Source organism: Macrobrachium rosenbergii, chromosome 27, assembly GCF_040412425.1.
Source record: "Macrobrachium rosenbergii isolate ZJJX-2024 chromosome 27, ASM4041242v1, whole genome shotgun sequence".
Taxonomy (NCBI): Eukaryota; Metazoa; Arthropoda; class Malacostraca; order Decapoda; family Palaemonidae; genus Macrobrachium; species Macrobrachium rosenbergii.
This window is the reverse complement of record NC_089767.1, coordinates 4,007,448-4,023,347: the sequence shown is the minus strand read 5'-3', so window position 1 is coordinate 4,023,347 and position 15,900 is coordinate 4,007,448. Positions and strand designations below refer to the sequence as shown.

Genomic DNA, 15,900 nt, shown 5'->3' with positions numbered 1-15,900 from the left:
AGTGTCTCTCTTTCCTTCGTGGATTTTGTCTTTATTTATATATATATATATATATATATATATATATATATATATATATATATATATATATATATATTTATTATTATTATTATTATTATTATTATTATTATTATGAATATTTGTAGACCTCATTTCTTTCTTCGATGCCCAAACCCATCTGATATAACTGAATTTTGAAACGCATTTGTTATGTTTCAGTTTGAGCTTCCCAGCCAATGTATACAGCACATTCTTCGTCCTACCTATCATATGTACCTCTGTTCTTGATACCCCCTCCCCCAATCCCTCCTTCCCTTCCCTATATGACCATTAGCCAGCAATCTCCCCATCCCAGAGGGCAATATCTTCTCCGGTAAAGTGAACCAAAACAAGACACGTTTGATCATCTTCCATCCCTCCAAAAGGACCCGTCGGCCGAGACGAATCTTGGACCATTTTCATTTTCTCCATTTTCCTCCTCTCCTTCCGTCGATGCCTTGAATATGGAGGAGGCGATGTGAGATTCGGATGATAATGTGGATTGTGGTAATGTTGATGATGGCGGCGAGAGAGAGAGAGAGTTGACGTCATAAAAGGGAGGTTGGAGGGTCTGGAATTGATTGACGGGGTGAGGCCGAGGCCGGGAGTGAGTGATGGGAAGAGTTGAAAACCCTTGGAAAGGAATTAGTGATGATGGGAAGATTTAAAAATCCTTGAAATGGAGTTAGTGGTGGGAAGATTTAAAAATCATTGGAAAGGAGTTAGTGATGGGAAGATTTAAAAATCCTTGAAAAGGCGTTAGTGGTGGGAAGATTTAAAAATCATTGGAAAGGAATTAGTGATGGGAAGATTTAAAAATCCTTGAAAAGGAGTTAGTGGTTAAGGTTTAAAAATCCATGGAAAGGAATTAGTGATGGGAAAAATTAAAAATCCCAGCAAAAGAGTGAGTGGTTATAGAGTCGAAAATCCTTAGTAAGGAAGTAGTGATGGGAAGATTTAAAGATCCTAGGAAAGGAGTTAGTGATAGGAAGAATGAAAAATCCTTGGAAAGGAATTGGTGATGGAAAGAGTTGGAAATCATTGGGGATGAATTAGTGATGGGAAGATTTGAAAATCCTTGAAAAGGAGTTAGTGATGGGAAGAATGAAAAACCCTTGGAAAGGAATTAGTGATGGAAAGAATTGGAAATCATTAGGAATGAATTAGTGGTGGGAAGATTTGAAAACCCTTGAAAAGGAGTTAGTGATGGTACTACAGAAGAAGAATATGAACAAAGAGAATCAGAATCACCGAGACGTACGAGCGAAACTTTCGATCATTTATTTTGATACCAGTTGAAAATCCTGCATACATGGTAGGAATGAGAGGCACGCTAATTGTCAGTTTAAAATACTGTCGTCACTTTTGTTATTCAACTGCTTCACCACTCTGGTGATTTTTTAGATCTAAGCTAAAGTCTTTATTGCATCGCGGGTGGTTCGCTTAATAAAATCCTTGTAAGTCGATTTAAAATCCAGTCCTGATGACGCCACCGAGAGAGGTGGAGAAACAGTCTGTCGACTAGCCAATAATTTTTCCTTATTCCTGAGAAGCTTGTCAGAAGAGAAACAGAAGTACAGACTGATTCAAAGTCTTGCTAAGAAGACAGTATCTGCAAACAGTGTCATTGACTTCAATAGAAATTAAATTTATAAGTAGATTTAATCTCTCTCTCTCTCTCTCTCTCTCTCTCTCTCTCTCTCTCTCTCTCTCTCTCTCTCAGCCGCATGTTGACGACATTTAGAGGTATCTGTCCACTTGTTCACAACACACATACGAATGTACATCTTCCCATTTCCAATAATGAAGACCTCCTCGTTCGTAACGTCGAATAAACACCACATTCATTTACTACCTTTTGTCATGGCTGGCGACCTGCCCTTCCCAATTAAAGTTGACTTAAATTGCACGATGAATGTTTCCTCTGCATGTAGTAGTCGCTGTTTTTTTGCATGTTGCAGGCCAGAACATCTTCAGGAAGCATCACGGGGTCCTCAGCTACGATGTAGGAAGACTTTCATACTCACTGCAAATGTCAATACTCGGTAAGTTCTAAGGACTTTTCTTGAAATTATATGTGTACGTGAGCGTGTGTGTGTTTTTGTGAGTATATATGCGCGTGTCATGTATACACATGCACATATACATGCATATACATGCATTCCCTAAGGGGCTTGTGCCCTCAGCGCACCTCACGTGGTGCACTGTAGGCATTACGAAAGGTAGTTTGTCGCATCCCTTTGGCCCCTAGCTGCACCCACTTCTTACCCTTTTACTTTGCCTCCGTTCCCACTTCCTTTCTTCCAGCTTGCTGTCCAACCACTCCAACTCCCTCCCGCCGCTGCCTTAGGCACTGAAAGTACCCCCAGTACTTGGTTTTGTCGCCAAGTTTTCGTAAATCATCATAATCACATAGATAATTGTAATAGCCACAATGCCGTCGTAACTTCTCGAATTCTCCGCGCTTTTTTGGATACGCTTATCCTAAAAAAAAAAAAAAAAACGCGAAGAATTCGAGAATGTTAAAAGGGCATTGTGGCTGTTACAATCACGTTATGTACCTGGTAAAAAGTGACCATAAATGTTTTCTTAACATGTCATGCAATGTATACTGTATATGAGTGGATGAGTGTGGTCATTTCAAGTTAAGAAATCTAGTCGAGAAGGAGAGATGTATTTTTCACTCCAAGTGTAGTTGACGTGAGTAATATTTTGTGTTTATATGCTTAATTAATAGTCTTGAAGTTGTTGATTTTTCGTGAATGTCATGCGTAGGCTTTTCTTTATTGTTAAGTCGTATGTTGCCATGTAAATCTGCATGAAAGCATTGAATTAAGAATGTCTAGTTTGGGCCAGATAGAGGTCCAGCATAAGTCTAAATGTATACTAACCACAGACTAAGATTACTGAAAGCTTTCTTTACTTGAGCATTAATTTGTATAGCTTGTATCGTCTGCATGCATTATGTATTTTTGTATTTGTCTATCTTCATGCTAAGCTGAATTGTTCATACTTAGGTCGAGTTTCACATCAGTAGGTTAACTGGAACTTAGTTCTTTTTCCTCATCTTCCCCAGAATATAAACGAACAGAGTTTGGTCCCGTCTTGTTTTGTTGTCACGGGCAGTGAGCCGAGAAATTCAGAAGCTTCCTATTGAGTGTGATCTGTTTTGAAGACTAAGTATAGAGATGAATCATATGATTCAGAAAGGAGAATCCATTTTCTTAGAGCTCTAACGTTTCGTATTCCTGTTAATGTTCGATGTCATTTTAAAGTCGACGTGAGGCCTAGCTGCAACCCATTTCATTCCTTTAACTGTACATCCATTCATATTCTCTTTCTTCCGTCTGACTTTCCACCCTCTCTAACAATGATTTCACTGTGCAACTGCTTTGAGGTTTTCCTCCTGTTACCCCTTTAGAACCTTCTCACTGTCAGTTTCCCTTTCAGCGCTGAATGACCTCATAGGTCCCAGTGTCTGGCCTTTGGCCTAAAGTCTATATTCCAGTTCCAAGTCCAGTTAACGTGCCAGGTTGGAATACTTGTATAATATCTTTCACAAAAACGGCAATAAACAGAAAACCTACAACCGACGTACGTAAAGAAGTCGGGCAAGTTTTGTGTTTTTTTGCCGTCAGAGGAATTTTCTCCCCAATGCTATTGTTTCTCAGAGCCGACTTTCGCTCTCTTCGGTACCAGGAATCGATCGGCGATTGATTTGCATAATAATCCTCCTCTTGCGATATCTTGTTGCCATGAAACCTTTTACTCCGTTCGTGCAAAGGACACACTTGGGACAATAAGTGGGTTTTGTCTGCGGGGCCTACAGCCGTGTTTTACAGCCCTTGAATGGTGATGGCCACTTTATCGCTCATTTCTCCAAGTAATGATGATAGTTATTATTTCTCATTATTATTATGGTTGATGTTGTTGTTTCCTGTTAAAAATGATCCATGTTTCCTTGTACATCAGATATAATTTCCCTTAAATCAAGCGCTGTTGTCCTGTTAACTAGCATTTTAGAGTTGTCTTGTCTTATCCAGTCTCTCAGCGCAGTGCGTGACCTTTTAAGAATTTGACAAGCAAAATTCTCACTACTTCGCTACGTCTTTTTTTTTTTTTTTTTTTTTCATTACAGTGGTGATTGATAATTTGCGGTACTTTAAAGTAGGTTTGAACACCATTCTTATGCTCAACCAATGTTACCATATATACTGTACTCCGTTAATTTCTTCAAAATATAATTTTTAGTTTCATGTACATCTTCTGCGTCTTTTATTGCATGTATCTGTTTTTGATCATCCCTTCAGTAAGCCTCTCTTCCACCAGCTTTTTAGTTTTCTGTAAAAGAAAACTATTGTGCCGGCTTTGTCTGTCCGGCTGCAAATCGGTACGTTGATCATCCACCCTCCAATCATCAAACATACCAAATTGCAGCCCACTTGCCTCAGTAGTTTTTATTTTATTTAAGGTTAAAGTTAGCCATAATCGTGCTCTGGCAACGGTATAGGATAGGCCACCACCCGGCCGTGGTTAAAGTTCCATGGGCCGCGGCTCATACAGCATTGTACCGAGACCACCGCAAGATAGATCTAGTTTCGGTGGCCTTGATTATACGCTGTACAGAAAGCTCGATTGCGCCGAAGCATGTTTTACTTGTTTGTTTCCTATTCAGCCCACTGTTTTACCCACGCCTTCGCGTCTCTCTCTCTCTCTCCTGACAGATCGCCCTTTGCCTGTGGAGGATCTGCCCACGTCCCGCCACGCCCAGCTCTCCGAAGACGTCACTCAGGCCATCAAAGAAGCCATGATACTGCCTGCCAAAGTAAGCAGCCCCCTTTGCCTTTCTGTACTTTATTGTGTATTTGTGGGTGTTTCCGGACCTTTCCTAGATAGTAACCCCCAAAGGTTTTCGGGGGTCGTTATCTAGGACTAATATTTCGTGGGGGTCATTATCTTTATGATATTTGCAGTCTTTTGTTTGTGTTTTTACGGTCACACCCAGCGGGCTTGTACTAAACGCGCCGCAAAGGTGGGTACATACCGGGTCAAAACCCTTGGGGGTCACTATCTAGGAAAGATCCTATTTTTTGGATGGAAGATAAAGAAAATGAAAAAAGACGGAACAAAGATGCATCTCATTTGAATTGCTAAGCAGTGCTGTCATGAATCACCGTTTAGTGTTAACAATCTGCCTTTCGGTTGACTGTTTATAGGACCTTCTCCCGCGTTTGTGATCGAGTGTTCATTATCCTACCTTTCATTCCTTTTGCAGTACCTCCATTGATATTATCTTTCTTCCATCTTGCTATCCACCCTCTCCCAACAATTATTTCATGGTGCGACTTCTAAAGGTTTTCCCCTCCTGTTACGCCTTTCAAACCTACCTACTCTCAGTTTCCTTTCCAGCGCTGAGTGACCTCATAGGTCCCAGTGCTTGGCCTTTGGCCTGAACTCTACATTCCATCCCATTCATTATCCTGCTGTCATGGGGTAGTAAGGGTTATTTACTTCGCAAAGCAGCGTCTCTGAGCTCCGTATACTCAACAGCTGTAACCAACCGCCATGTTGGGCTTCTAGAAATAATCGAAGGTTGATCTGGCAACGATGGAGGAGTCATTGCTGCCTTCAGAAAACACCACGAGGATTATTTTGGTATCTTTGCCATAAAGGCCTGAGCTTAAGAACTTGAATAGAAGATATCAAATGTCTTGATGTGTGCCTTGGGTATAGTCTTCCAGACAGCTTTTGGATAGTTTTATAGGAAGCAATTATGAAAACAAAGCGAAACTAAGCTAATGTCACTGTGCTGAATAATACGTATAATGTAACATATCTGTGGAATGTTTGGTAGTGCAGACTGGGCGAAAGGAAATTGACTGGATTCGAATATAGAAACTCACTTACGAAACGGCCCGTTCATCCAACTTCGTCATTTCAACATATCCTCCATCTTTAAAGACACAACTCACGCCCCTCAGCTGCTCCCAAAACCCCCCTTCTCCCCTCCCCCACCCCCAAGCCACTCCGGCATAGTATACTGTAGTTCCCCTGTGGAACTGGAAAGGCAATGAAAGCTGAGAAGTCAAGATGATATCGTGAGAACAAATTGACCCTCGCGTGAAGACACCTGTTTTCGAGGCAGATTTTTCGATGCGAGAGGAACCTCTGAGGAAGAGTGCCTCACACAGAGAGAGAGAGAGAGAGAGAGACGCGCGGGAGGGTCAGTAGTAGTAGTAGTAGTAGTACTAGGGTGAAGTCATATTCCGGGGCGTTGTTTTCCTTCCACCTTCGTCCCTTCCCTTCCTTCACGCTTGTTCTTTCGCAGAGAGAAAAAGTGACAGGTATGCCGTCCCCTCCCTTCGTGACATGTGTACAGAGAGAGAGAGAGAGAGAGAGAGAGAGAGAGAGAGAGAGAGAGAGAGGAAGTAAGTCTTCATCTCTTCTTCCTATCTCACCTTTTTCCTACTCTTTCCCTCTAATGTTTTACGCGTTGTCAGTGGAGGGTCCGATTCGTCTCTGGAGGCCGCGGGATGTTCCCATTCTTCTTCTTCTTTCCTACGATTTGCACTGAGATTCTTTTACCCATTCGTTTGTGTAACGAATGAATTATTATTATTTATTATTATTTTTATTATTATTATTATCATAAATCCCTTCGTGGTTGTTGCCTTTCATTGTAGAATAGTAACCAAAATCTTTTTGAATCTCCGTCGCAAAGTGCATCTTATCCAATTCTCTTGGGGCAGAGCATGCTCCAACATAATTGTCAACATGTTCTTTACAATTTTACGCGTCATGTCAAGATTCTTACCTCACTTCCCCCTTCCCACCCTCCCCTTTCCCCTTCCCCTTCCCACTCGTCGTCCCTCTCATCTCAAAGAGGTCCTCCTTAGTGTAGGAAAAGGAGGGCTTTTGAGCTCCGAACTTTAAATAGCTCTCGACGTCTCATTTTCTGACGTCTCTCTTTTACTACTTCTCCAATCATGGCACTTTTCAAGTCATTAGGGAGCACGACTTGAAGAAGGCTCAGTTGAGAAGCAGCACTTGTTTCTCGAATTAATATCTCGCGTTATTCATTTTCTACCCGGATATAACATGCATTCATGACTGTCGCTTGCGTAGGTGATGAGAATTTTCGGAATAAAGAAGTGAAATCTGTTCTCAAGAAAAAAGGCAGATGTTTTTGGAAAAGACGTTAGCCTTGAGAGTGGCAAATTGAAGTTGTTATTGTGACAATAGAATAACCCTGGTATCTTGAAGCATCCGTCGTATTTAACATATTTAACAAATTTAAATAATTTTACTTGTAAGGGATGGGAAATTACCAGAGGCTCCGACGAAGATATTCCCACGTAAAATCTTTCGCCCAGAACTAGATTCAGTGAACAGCAACTAAACATGTCCCAGAGGTGCTTCTAAGCCTTATATGGGCCAGCGGAACATAAAATTGACTGTGTGGTTTTTTATTTTTCAACTTTGCGTTCGAATCACCTCTTTCTCATTAAGGGATAGATAATGAAATGGAATCATTTGCTGCACAGAGAGGTTTTCGACACTGGACACTGAATTTTAGTTATCCATGCCTGAGCACTGTTGTATCATTCAATTTACCTGTGGGGCTATCCTCAGTTTTTTTAAATGTCGCCAATGCACAAAATAACTGCCAATGCACAAAATAACTTCAAAGCTCCAAACTTTCCCGTGAAATACCTTTGGCTGTACATATTAATGTAGACACAGTGTTTCGAAGTTCTTTGAAAGACTTTGTGCTTCTGACGGCACTGTATCTCTCAGGGAAATTGATAAAACCCAACTGTTTTATCCGACAGAGAAGCTGAGTTATACAATGGAAAGATAATTGGGCTCTTACGGGATGAACAGGTGGGTCAAAGCTAATTACTTGTTAAATGTTGCACCAGTATCTCCTACGCCCTGGTATTTTTCTCGTGCAATGAATGTCTTTGACTCTCATCTTCATCACATCAGTTACAGAACAAACCTTACCCAGATTCGTACCTCCTTTTCATGACTGGTTAAGGAACGTATAAACAGTTTCCTAAAGTATCAGATGAGTCGCATACGTGAATACAAACGTATTATTGACATCAACAACATTTCTGGTGATCTAAACAATATTTCGTAAGTGGGGAACAGACGTGAAGGTAGAAAGTTATAATATTAAACTGATCAAGTCTCTCTCTCTCTCTCTCTCTCTCTCTCTCTCTCTCTCTCTCTCTCTCTCTCTCTCTCTCTCTCTCTCTCAGACCTCAAGGCTGTAGTTCTGCTCTAAGACAAGATAGGAATATTAATGTAGCCAGCTCGTGTCCCGGGCAACTAGGGGCAATGGTGGTTAAGAAGAGGGATCTCGACAGCACATTGGAGTCACGAAAACAAAGTTCGTTACTATTGTGACAAACTTTAACGTTATCGTAATGCCCTGATCCCTTAGCTCATGGCTGACTGAAAGAAGGGAGAGGAGGAGGAGGAGGAGGAGGAAGGAAGGTGGAGCTTGGCCCGAATCTAGAATGCCTTCATTCATATTATCTTTCTTCCATCTTGCTATCCAGCCTCTCCTAACAATTGTTTCATGGTGCAAATGCTTTGAGGTTTTCCTCCAGTTACACCTTTCAAACCTTTTAGTAGTACCTACATTGTGCCACGTGAGTTACACTGACGGCACCATCCTCCTTAGGGGGCTAGACTTCCTATTTAGGAGGAAAGTTAGAGAAGGAGTAAGGGGGCGGGGGCATTGATCAGACTGGTTAACCTTGACTGAATCCTATTAGATGGGGCACCAATAATACGAACATATAATTGTCTCTTGCTTCTATCCCGTAGGGGGACTAGTGCCATCAGTGCACCTCACGCGGTGCACTGTAGGCATTACTTAATGTTCTTTGCAGCGTCCCTTCGGCCCCTAGCTGCAACCCCTTTCGTTCCTTTTACTGTACCGCCTTTCATAACACCCTCTCCTAACAATTGATTCGTAACGCAACTTAGAGGTTTTCCTCCTGTTACACCTTTCAAACCTTTCTACTGTCAATTTCCGTTTCAGCACTGAAAGACCTCATAGGTCCCAGTGCTTGGCCTTGGGCCTAAATTCTATATTCGATTCAATTCAGTTTACTCTTGCTTCTAATGGATCACAAATCCGTTTAGTCGATTTCTTTCATTTTCTTGTGTGTGTAAAAAAAAAATACTTGAAAAATTTCACCGAAGTTCAAACTCATTCTTTTATATTGCTCACACCTTTGGGGTAAGACTGTGACAGTGTGTTTTAAGAAATGTCAGCATTCATCAGAATTTTGTTCTGAGAATTCAGTCGGAAGGCGTCAAGCGTGAAATGAAGAATAAGTTATTAATCATCAGTGAAAAGCTGACGTCAAAATGTTGGTTTTACCTCAAGAATAAAATTATTCTTGTGAATCTTTTCATCATATTTTGTCATTACAAAACTATTTGTTTCTTAAATGGCATAAAGATATAACTGTTCTAACGAAAAGAATCAGTCATTTTTATTAATTAACCCTGACTAAAAGTATCACATACATAAACTGTATATTTATATATGTATATATACAGATATATACACATATATACATATAATATGTATATATATACAAATATATATATATTTATATGTATATATATATATATATATATATATATATATTTTATGTGTGTATATATATATATATATATATATAATATATAATATATATATAGTAGAGAAGAGAGAGAGAGAGAGAGAGAGAGAGAGAGACCTAAACCTTATATATGCTCTTGCCGTTCCAGGTCGAGGGTTACGAGCCCGCTGCCTCCCCGGAAACTCCCGTCGAGGATTTCAATTCTCATACCTACGAGGACATCTTAGCCACTGCCATACTCAATAAGGTGAGTTCTGATCTCGACATTCGTCATTTCGTTTTATATATATATATATATATATATATATATATATATATATATATATATATATATATATATATATATATATATATATATATATATGTATGTATGTAATTAAGGAATATAACAGGTAACGTCCATCCTGTACAGTATATTCTTAGTATGTTGAAACGTAATTCGAGTACCTTAAAACTATACACACACATGTATATACATATATATATATATATATATATACATACATACACACACATACATACATCTACACACACATATATATATTTATATATGTATATATTTCTAAATGACTCATAAAATTATTTTTATGAGCCTTTGAGAAAAACAGTTTTTAATCAGTGCCCAAAGTATTTTTAAACCCAAATTTGTAGACGATATATACTTGTATATGTGTATGTGTTTGCATATAACCAAAAACATGATAAGTTACACCTGTTGATCAGGTAATACCGATCACATTTCAAAAATAAATATTACATACAAGAAACTGAACCAGTAGGGGGCTAGCGCCGTCAGTGCACCTCATGTTGTGAACTGTAGGCATTACTTGAAATTTCGTTTCAGCATCCCTTCGGCCCCTAGCTGCAACCCCTTCCATTCCTTTTACTGTACCTCCGTTCACTTTGTCCTTCTTCCATCTGACTTTCCAACCTCTTCTAACAATTGTTTCTTGGTGCAAGTGCGATGTTTTCCTAATGAAAAACTTGTAACCTTTTACTCTCAATTTTCCTTTGAGCGCCGAATGACCTCAGAGGTCCCAGCGCTTGGCCTCCTGCCTAAATTGTATTCTGTACTGTTCTGTAGTTGAAATCTTTCACGTAGGCAGGCAAGAAGGTCCGTAAGGATGTTTGTAACGGAAGCCAGTTGAACGTGCGAGAATGATGGAGTAGACTTGGGTTGAAACTTGCTTCATTTCCCGATGTTGGAATTGTGATTTGGTTGAATGAAATTTAGGCTGTCAGGGTAAAGAGATCCAGAAAATGACAAGAGAAAGAAAAGGCTTTGTATCGTGATCAGTTACTGCTGCAGTGTTGGGGGTCTGCTGTGGTGGGAGGTTGAAACCAACATTCTTTGGAAGCTTGAATTTCAACTCAACTGAAATAATAATAATAATAAGAAATAATAATAATAACATTTAAGAAATAAAAGTTAGAGAGGTAGGAAAGCAAGTTTGGAAAAAGGAAGTAAAAGGCTAAAAAGTTGTCGAAGAGAGGCTTCAGATGCCCCTTAGTAATGCCTTCAGTGCACCACTTGAGGTGCACTGACGGCACGACCACCCCCGCCCCCCCTTAAGAAAATAATAGTATTCTGCGTCATGTTGTAAAGCGGGTAATAAGTTCAGTTCACTCCCTGTTTGACTTGCAACTCACAAGGCCAGAGTATGAAAACAAAAGAACATTTGTTTTGAATGAGATTGAATCCTTAAACGCTGAAGTTGAGATGAAAATTAAAAGACTGAAGTGAATATGTTGTTCTGTGAATGAGAAGACGTCAAGAAAATTCATTGTGGTTTTACGGAATGGCGCTGAGTGGATCATCTGCTCTGGTACTCTTCTCGTGGGCTTGGTCGAGAGAAGACTTTAATAATGAGTAAGTTAGTCTTCTAACTTTGTTGCTACAAACTGCTCCGTAGCTTTCTTGTCTCTAACCAGATTCAGTGAGAGTATTTGTCTACACGTTAAGTACGGTTCTGCTGTTTTTTACATAATTTCTGTGTAGCGTCAAGGACCACAGTCTGTCTTGTGTAGCAGTAACCATCGTCGGTACTGTAAAATAAAAGGATTTTAAAGCTGCATCGAATTTTGTAACCGACATTTATAAAAGGATTTATTTTTACACTTTTAATTACCTGTTGGCTAAAATCTGAAACAAGCTATAACGAGGCACTTCTTAGACTGTCCATCTAATTTTGCAGTGTAAATGTAATTTCTAACATACGATCTTCCTTTCTTTTTATGTATAGTCTTGGCTGAGATCGGATATGGGAAACATTAGGAATGGCACTTGTGAGAAGTTCATAGATTATGTTAGTTGTTTTACTTGTACCTTCGCATACCTGCTGCATTAAATTGTATTCTGATTGGAAGCTAACAGATTATTTTAGTTGATTTACTTGTACCTTCGCATACCTGCTGTATTGGATTGTATTCTGATTGGAAGTTAACAGATTATTTTAGTTGATTTACTTGTACCTTCGCGTACCTGCTGTATTGGATTACATTCTGATTGGCGTATTGCGTCACTACAGGAAATCTTTGCCAAACAATATTACGAGATTTCGCAGATGCGTTTGACCGATTTGTGACTATCAAAGTAGAGCGTCGGCTGCAAATGACCTTTGTGGACACGCATCATAAGGTCCACGATGCCTTTCCAGGAAGCGACGATGCCTTACAAGTGTCGAGCGACGCTGTCGACTGGGTTGTACATCCAGTCTGCCACCGAATTTATCGTCATCAGACTCCCGGGAATACCTCCAGTCATTGGTTGCCTTCGGAGGCTGCTCGAGTGGTTTTAATTTCATCTCTTTTTTTTTCAAAGATAAACTTTAGAATGACCTCATTTTGTTTGATCTTTGCGAATGCAGTCAGTTGCAGAGTTTGCGAAGTCCATAGCGCCATGGAGATCTTTGATTGTCAAAAGTGCTTGGAATCTAATGAAATGATGAATTAGTTATTCTCGAAGTCGGATTTGACCGTGGTACCAGTGGCACAAACTTCTTGACCATTAAATATAAACCGATTCTTGAAAGAGTTTTGCGCGAATGATGGACTCGCTCAATCAGTCAGCTATGTAAACCTCTTGATGGTTGACTCACTCGTCAGACGGAAGTCAACTTTGGCCGCAGTAATAGTAAGTTTCTGTGTATGTGATGGCAAAGTTGACTTAGAAGAATCCACATGAGGGCGGAGGCCGCGTGCAGGCTAACGAACCACGAAGGAGAGAAAAAGAGAGAGAGAGAGAGAGAGAAAGAGAGAGACAGACTTGAGAAACAACACACATTCAGTCTTCCTGCGGTCTTCCATTGTGTAAGAGCGGGATTAAGCGCCGTCCCACCTTCCGTGAAGACCCTCTCCTTTCATCTACTTTAACGTGAATGTGAAAAAGATGGTCTGTGATTGAAGGCGCTAGTGAATTTCGCAGCCATCAGAACAAGTTCAACGCAACTTCCTATAGAATTGAGGAAGTCTGGGGTCACCTCGTTTTGTAGCATCTGAACATATTCTCACAGCTTCAGCAATATATTTATCTCTTGAGATTTTTGAACGGTACGTAACCATACGTTATGAGATCATTCGCTTACAGTGTTTGTCAAGAAAATATTTGTCAGTCGTAGACTATGCGTAAGACACTTTTGTATGTATGTGCTATATGTATGTCTTCAATTACTCCTACAGGCGTCATTCTACGATTGAAAGGAAATGTATAATTATCGAATGGCTGTTAATATGTTTAGTGACCCGACCTTATTTCCTGCCTTTCATTAACCAGAATATTTTGTGTCCTAATTTATAAGTTCTGCTTTGTGCTTCATTAGAAAATCGATATTCAGGTAGTGAAAATTATACTGTATTATTTTTGAAGCAAGTTCGGCTCTGGCAAAACGATTTGAATGACATCGTTGGCAGTTTTCTCCAGGAGTTTCGGTAAATTTAGGTCTACATTAAAGTGCGTTTAACGTTAGTGTGTCATATACACGCATGCGCAGTTAGGACCTTCATTTGTTATGATTCTAAGATTCCGTAGAGGGTTAGTTCCGTCTGTTCACCTCATGCGGTGCACTGTAGGCATTACTTGAGGTTATTTGCAGTGCCCCTTCGGCTCCTAGCTGCAACATCTTTCATTCCTTGTAATGTACCTCCGTTCATATTCTCTTTCTTCCATCGTACTTCCCACCCTCTCCTAAGAGTTGTTTCAGAGTGCAACTGCTTTGAGGTTTTCCTCCTGTTACACCTTTCATACCTTCTTAATCTCAATTTCCTTTAAGCTCTGAATGACCTCATAGGTCCCAGGGCTTGGCCTTTGGCCTAAATTCTGCATTCTATTCCATTCTGTGATTCTGAGAGAAAGAATGAATGTGGAGAAAACGGGATTGTTCAGAGGTGTTATATATGGTTCCTCGAATCCAGGAGACGATGCCAAGGCTTCTTCTTCCTCTTCTTCTTCTTCTTCTTCCTCGTGCTGAGAGATCACAATTGACTCTGGAATGCTCTGAGCCAGCCAAGAGCAGGATAAGACCTGCGCTCTCAGCAGTTTTCCCTGTTTCCCTGAAAATACTTTTATTTGTACACACGTATCTCGTGTCTGTGTTTTCGTTCGGAGGCCCGATTTCCTTTGATTTCACTTTGTTTGTGGTTCTGAATTTTGTTCTTACACTGTTGCTGGTAGAGAGATTTTTATTTTAATCATCAACATTGTTTTGTGACCTTTTGTTTGCTTGTATTTTTTTACGGTTCTTAATTTTTTTCTTATATGGTTGCTGGTACAAAAGATTATTCTTTGTTATCAAAATTTTTCTCTGACCGTTATTTGTTTTTCTATTTTTATTATAATAACGTTGGTATGTATAGACTTATTCTGTCAGTTCTAAATTTCTTTTATTCAAAACCACCTAAATTTGGAGGCGTTCTCTTCATCTCTTTCATTCCTTTCGTCCGCCGAAACTGATATGGGAAAGTGAATTTGCGAACAGCTGGTATTGGCATTCAGCATCGTCTTTAATTCCCTTTTCTTGTTCTGTTGAAGGAACAGGGCTCCCTTTAACCTTTCCTCCCTAACATTCCCTTTAGCTGCTTATGCAAATTTTATCCGTGACTTTAGGGGATGTCGGGTTGTCGGGCCATTCTCATATATCCAGATAGTTTTAAAGGACTCCAGTGTGCACATTTGTTTCCCGTTGGATTAAACGCTTGACCAGCGTTATTTTGTTTCCTGTTTAGAAAAATGACCCTCTGCCTCATGAAGAGAGAGAGAGAGAGAGAGTTTTATTACGGTATTTTTTATGAATTTCTTTTATTTTCCGGTTTTGATGTGGAATGTCGAACGTTGCCGAAATTCTATTAAGAGGCAGAGATTTCCTCCAGTGTAAGTGATCGCCAGAGGATTTCATAACAGCGTAGTCTTGTTTTGAATAAGATCTAAATAAAGCTTATAGGGCTTTTCATAACAACCGAATTGTGGGTCATGCCATTGTCGCTGTTAATCGTAGCACTGACATTAAAAAACTAATGATGTGACGATGTTTGAAGTGCCTAGATCACATATACATAACTACCCACACACACACACACACACTCATATATATATATATATATATATATATATATATATATATATATATATTATATATATAAAATGTATGTATGTGTGTGTGTGCGTGTGTGTATATACAGTATATAATATATTAAATTTATATTATTTTGTAATTGTTCTAACCATCCATATTTTAGGGGACCTGACAAACAAAGTCGTTATATTTGCTGGAATAAATATCCGTTTTTCATTTTTTCTCGCAGCAGTCAGTCATTCCCTGTATTATGCCCATTGGTGGAGGTCCCCGATTTCCTTTTCAATTATTTCTTGAAATGACTTTCTATAACGTGTATGCTTTCAGATGAAATCCGCCCTGTGGTATCCCTGTTTGAAATAGATGCGCTCCAGCGGAATTGAATTGAATATAGAATTTAGGCCAAAGACCAAGCACCGGGACCTATGAGGTCATTCAGCGCTGAAACGTAAATTGACAGTAATAGGTTTTGAAAGGTGTAACAGGAGGAAAACCTCAAAGCAGTTATGAAACAACTGTTAGGAGAGGGTGGAAAGTAAGATATATAAGAGGAGGCACAGTAAAAGGAATGAGGGGTTATAGGGGCCCGAAGGGATGCAGCAAAGGACCTTAAGTCATATATGAGGTATGGCACTACCCTTCGG

The 15,900-nt window shown here is 39.7% G+C and overlaps 1 protein-coding gene across 25 annotated transcripts in view; it reads left to right on the top strand.

Annotated features, from left to right (window-relative positions):
• Window positions 1-15,900, top strand: part of LOC136853358 (uncharacterized) — a 302,232-nt gene that overhangs the window by 239,192 nt on the left and 47,140 nt on the right. For 16 of the 25 annotated variants that reach the window (XR_010857426.1, XR_010857435.1, XR_010857432.1 and 13 more), the window contains 3 exons: window positions 2,001-2,084; window positions 4,764-4,864; window positions 9,838-9,936. Coding sequence is in view for 10 of the 25 variants with exons in the window: in XM_067128739.1 (XP_066984840.1) it covers window positions 2,001-2,084; window positions 4,764-4,864; window positions 9,838-9,936 (284 nt within the window). In the remaining 15 variants the exon portion in view is untranslated. Of the gene's footprint in view, window positions 1-2,000; window positions 2,085-4,763; window positions 4,865-9,837; window positions 9,937-13,129; window positions 13,239-15,900 lie in introns of those variants that run through there. The other 9 variants (XR_010857433.1, XR_010857434.1, XR_010857428.1 and 6 more) reach the window with 2 other exon arrangements.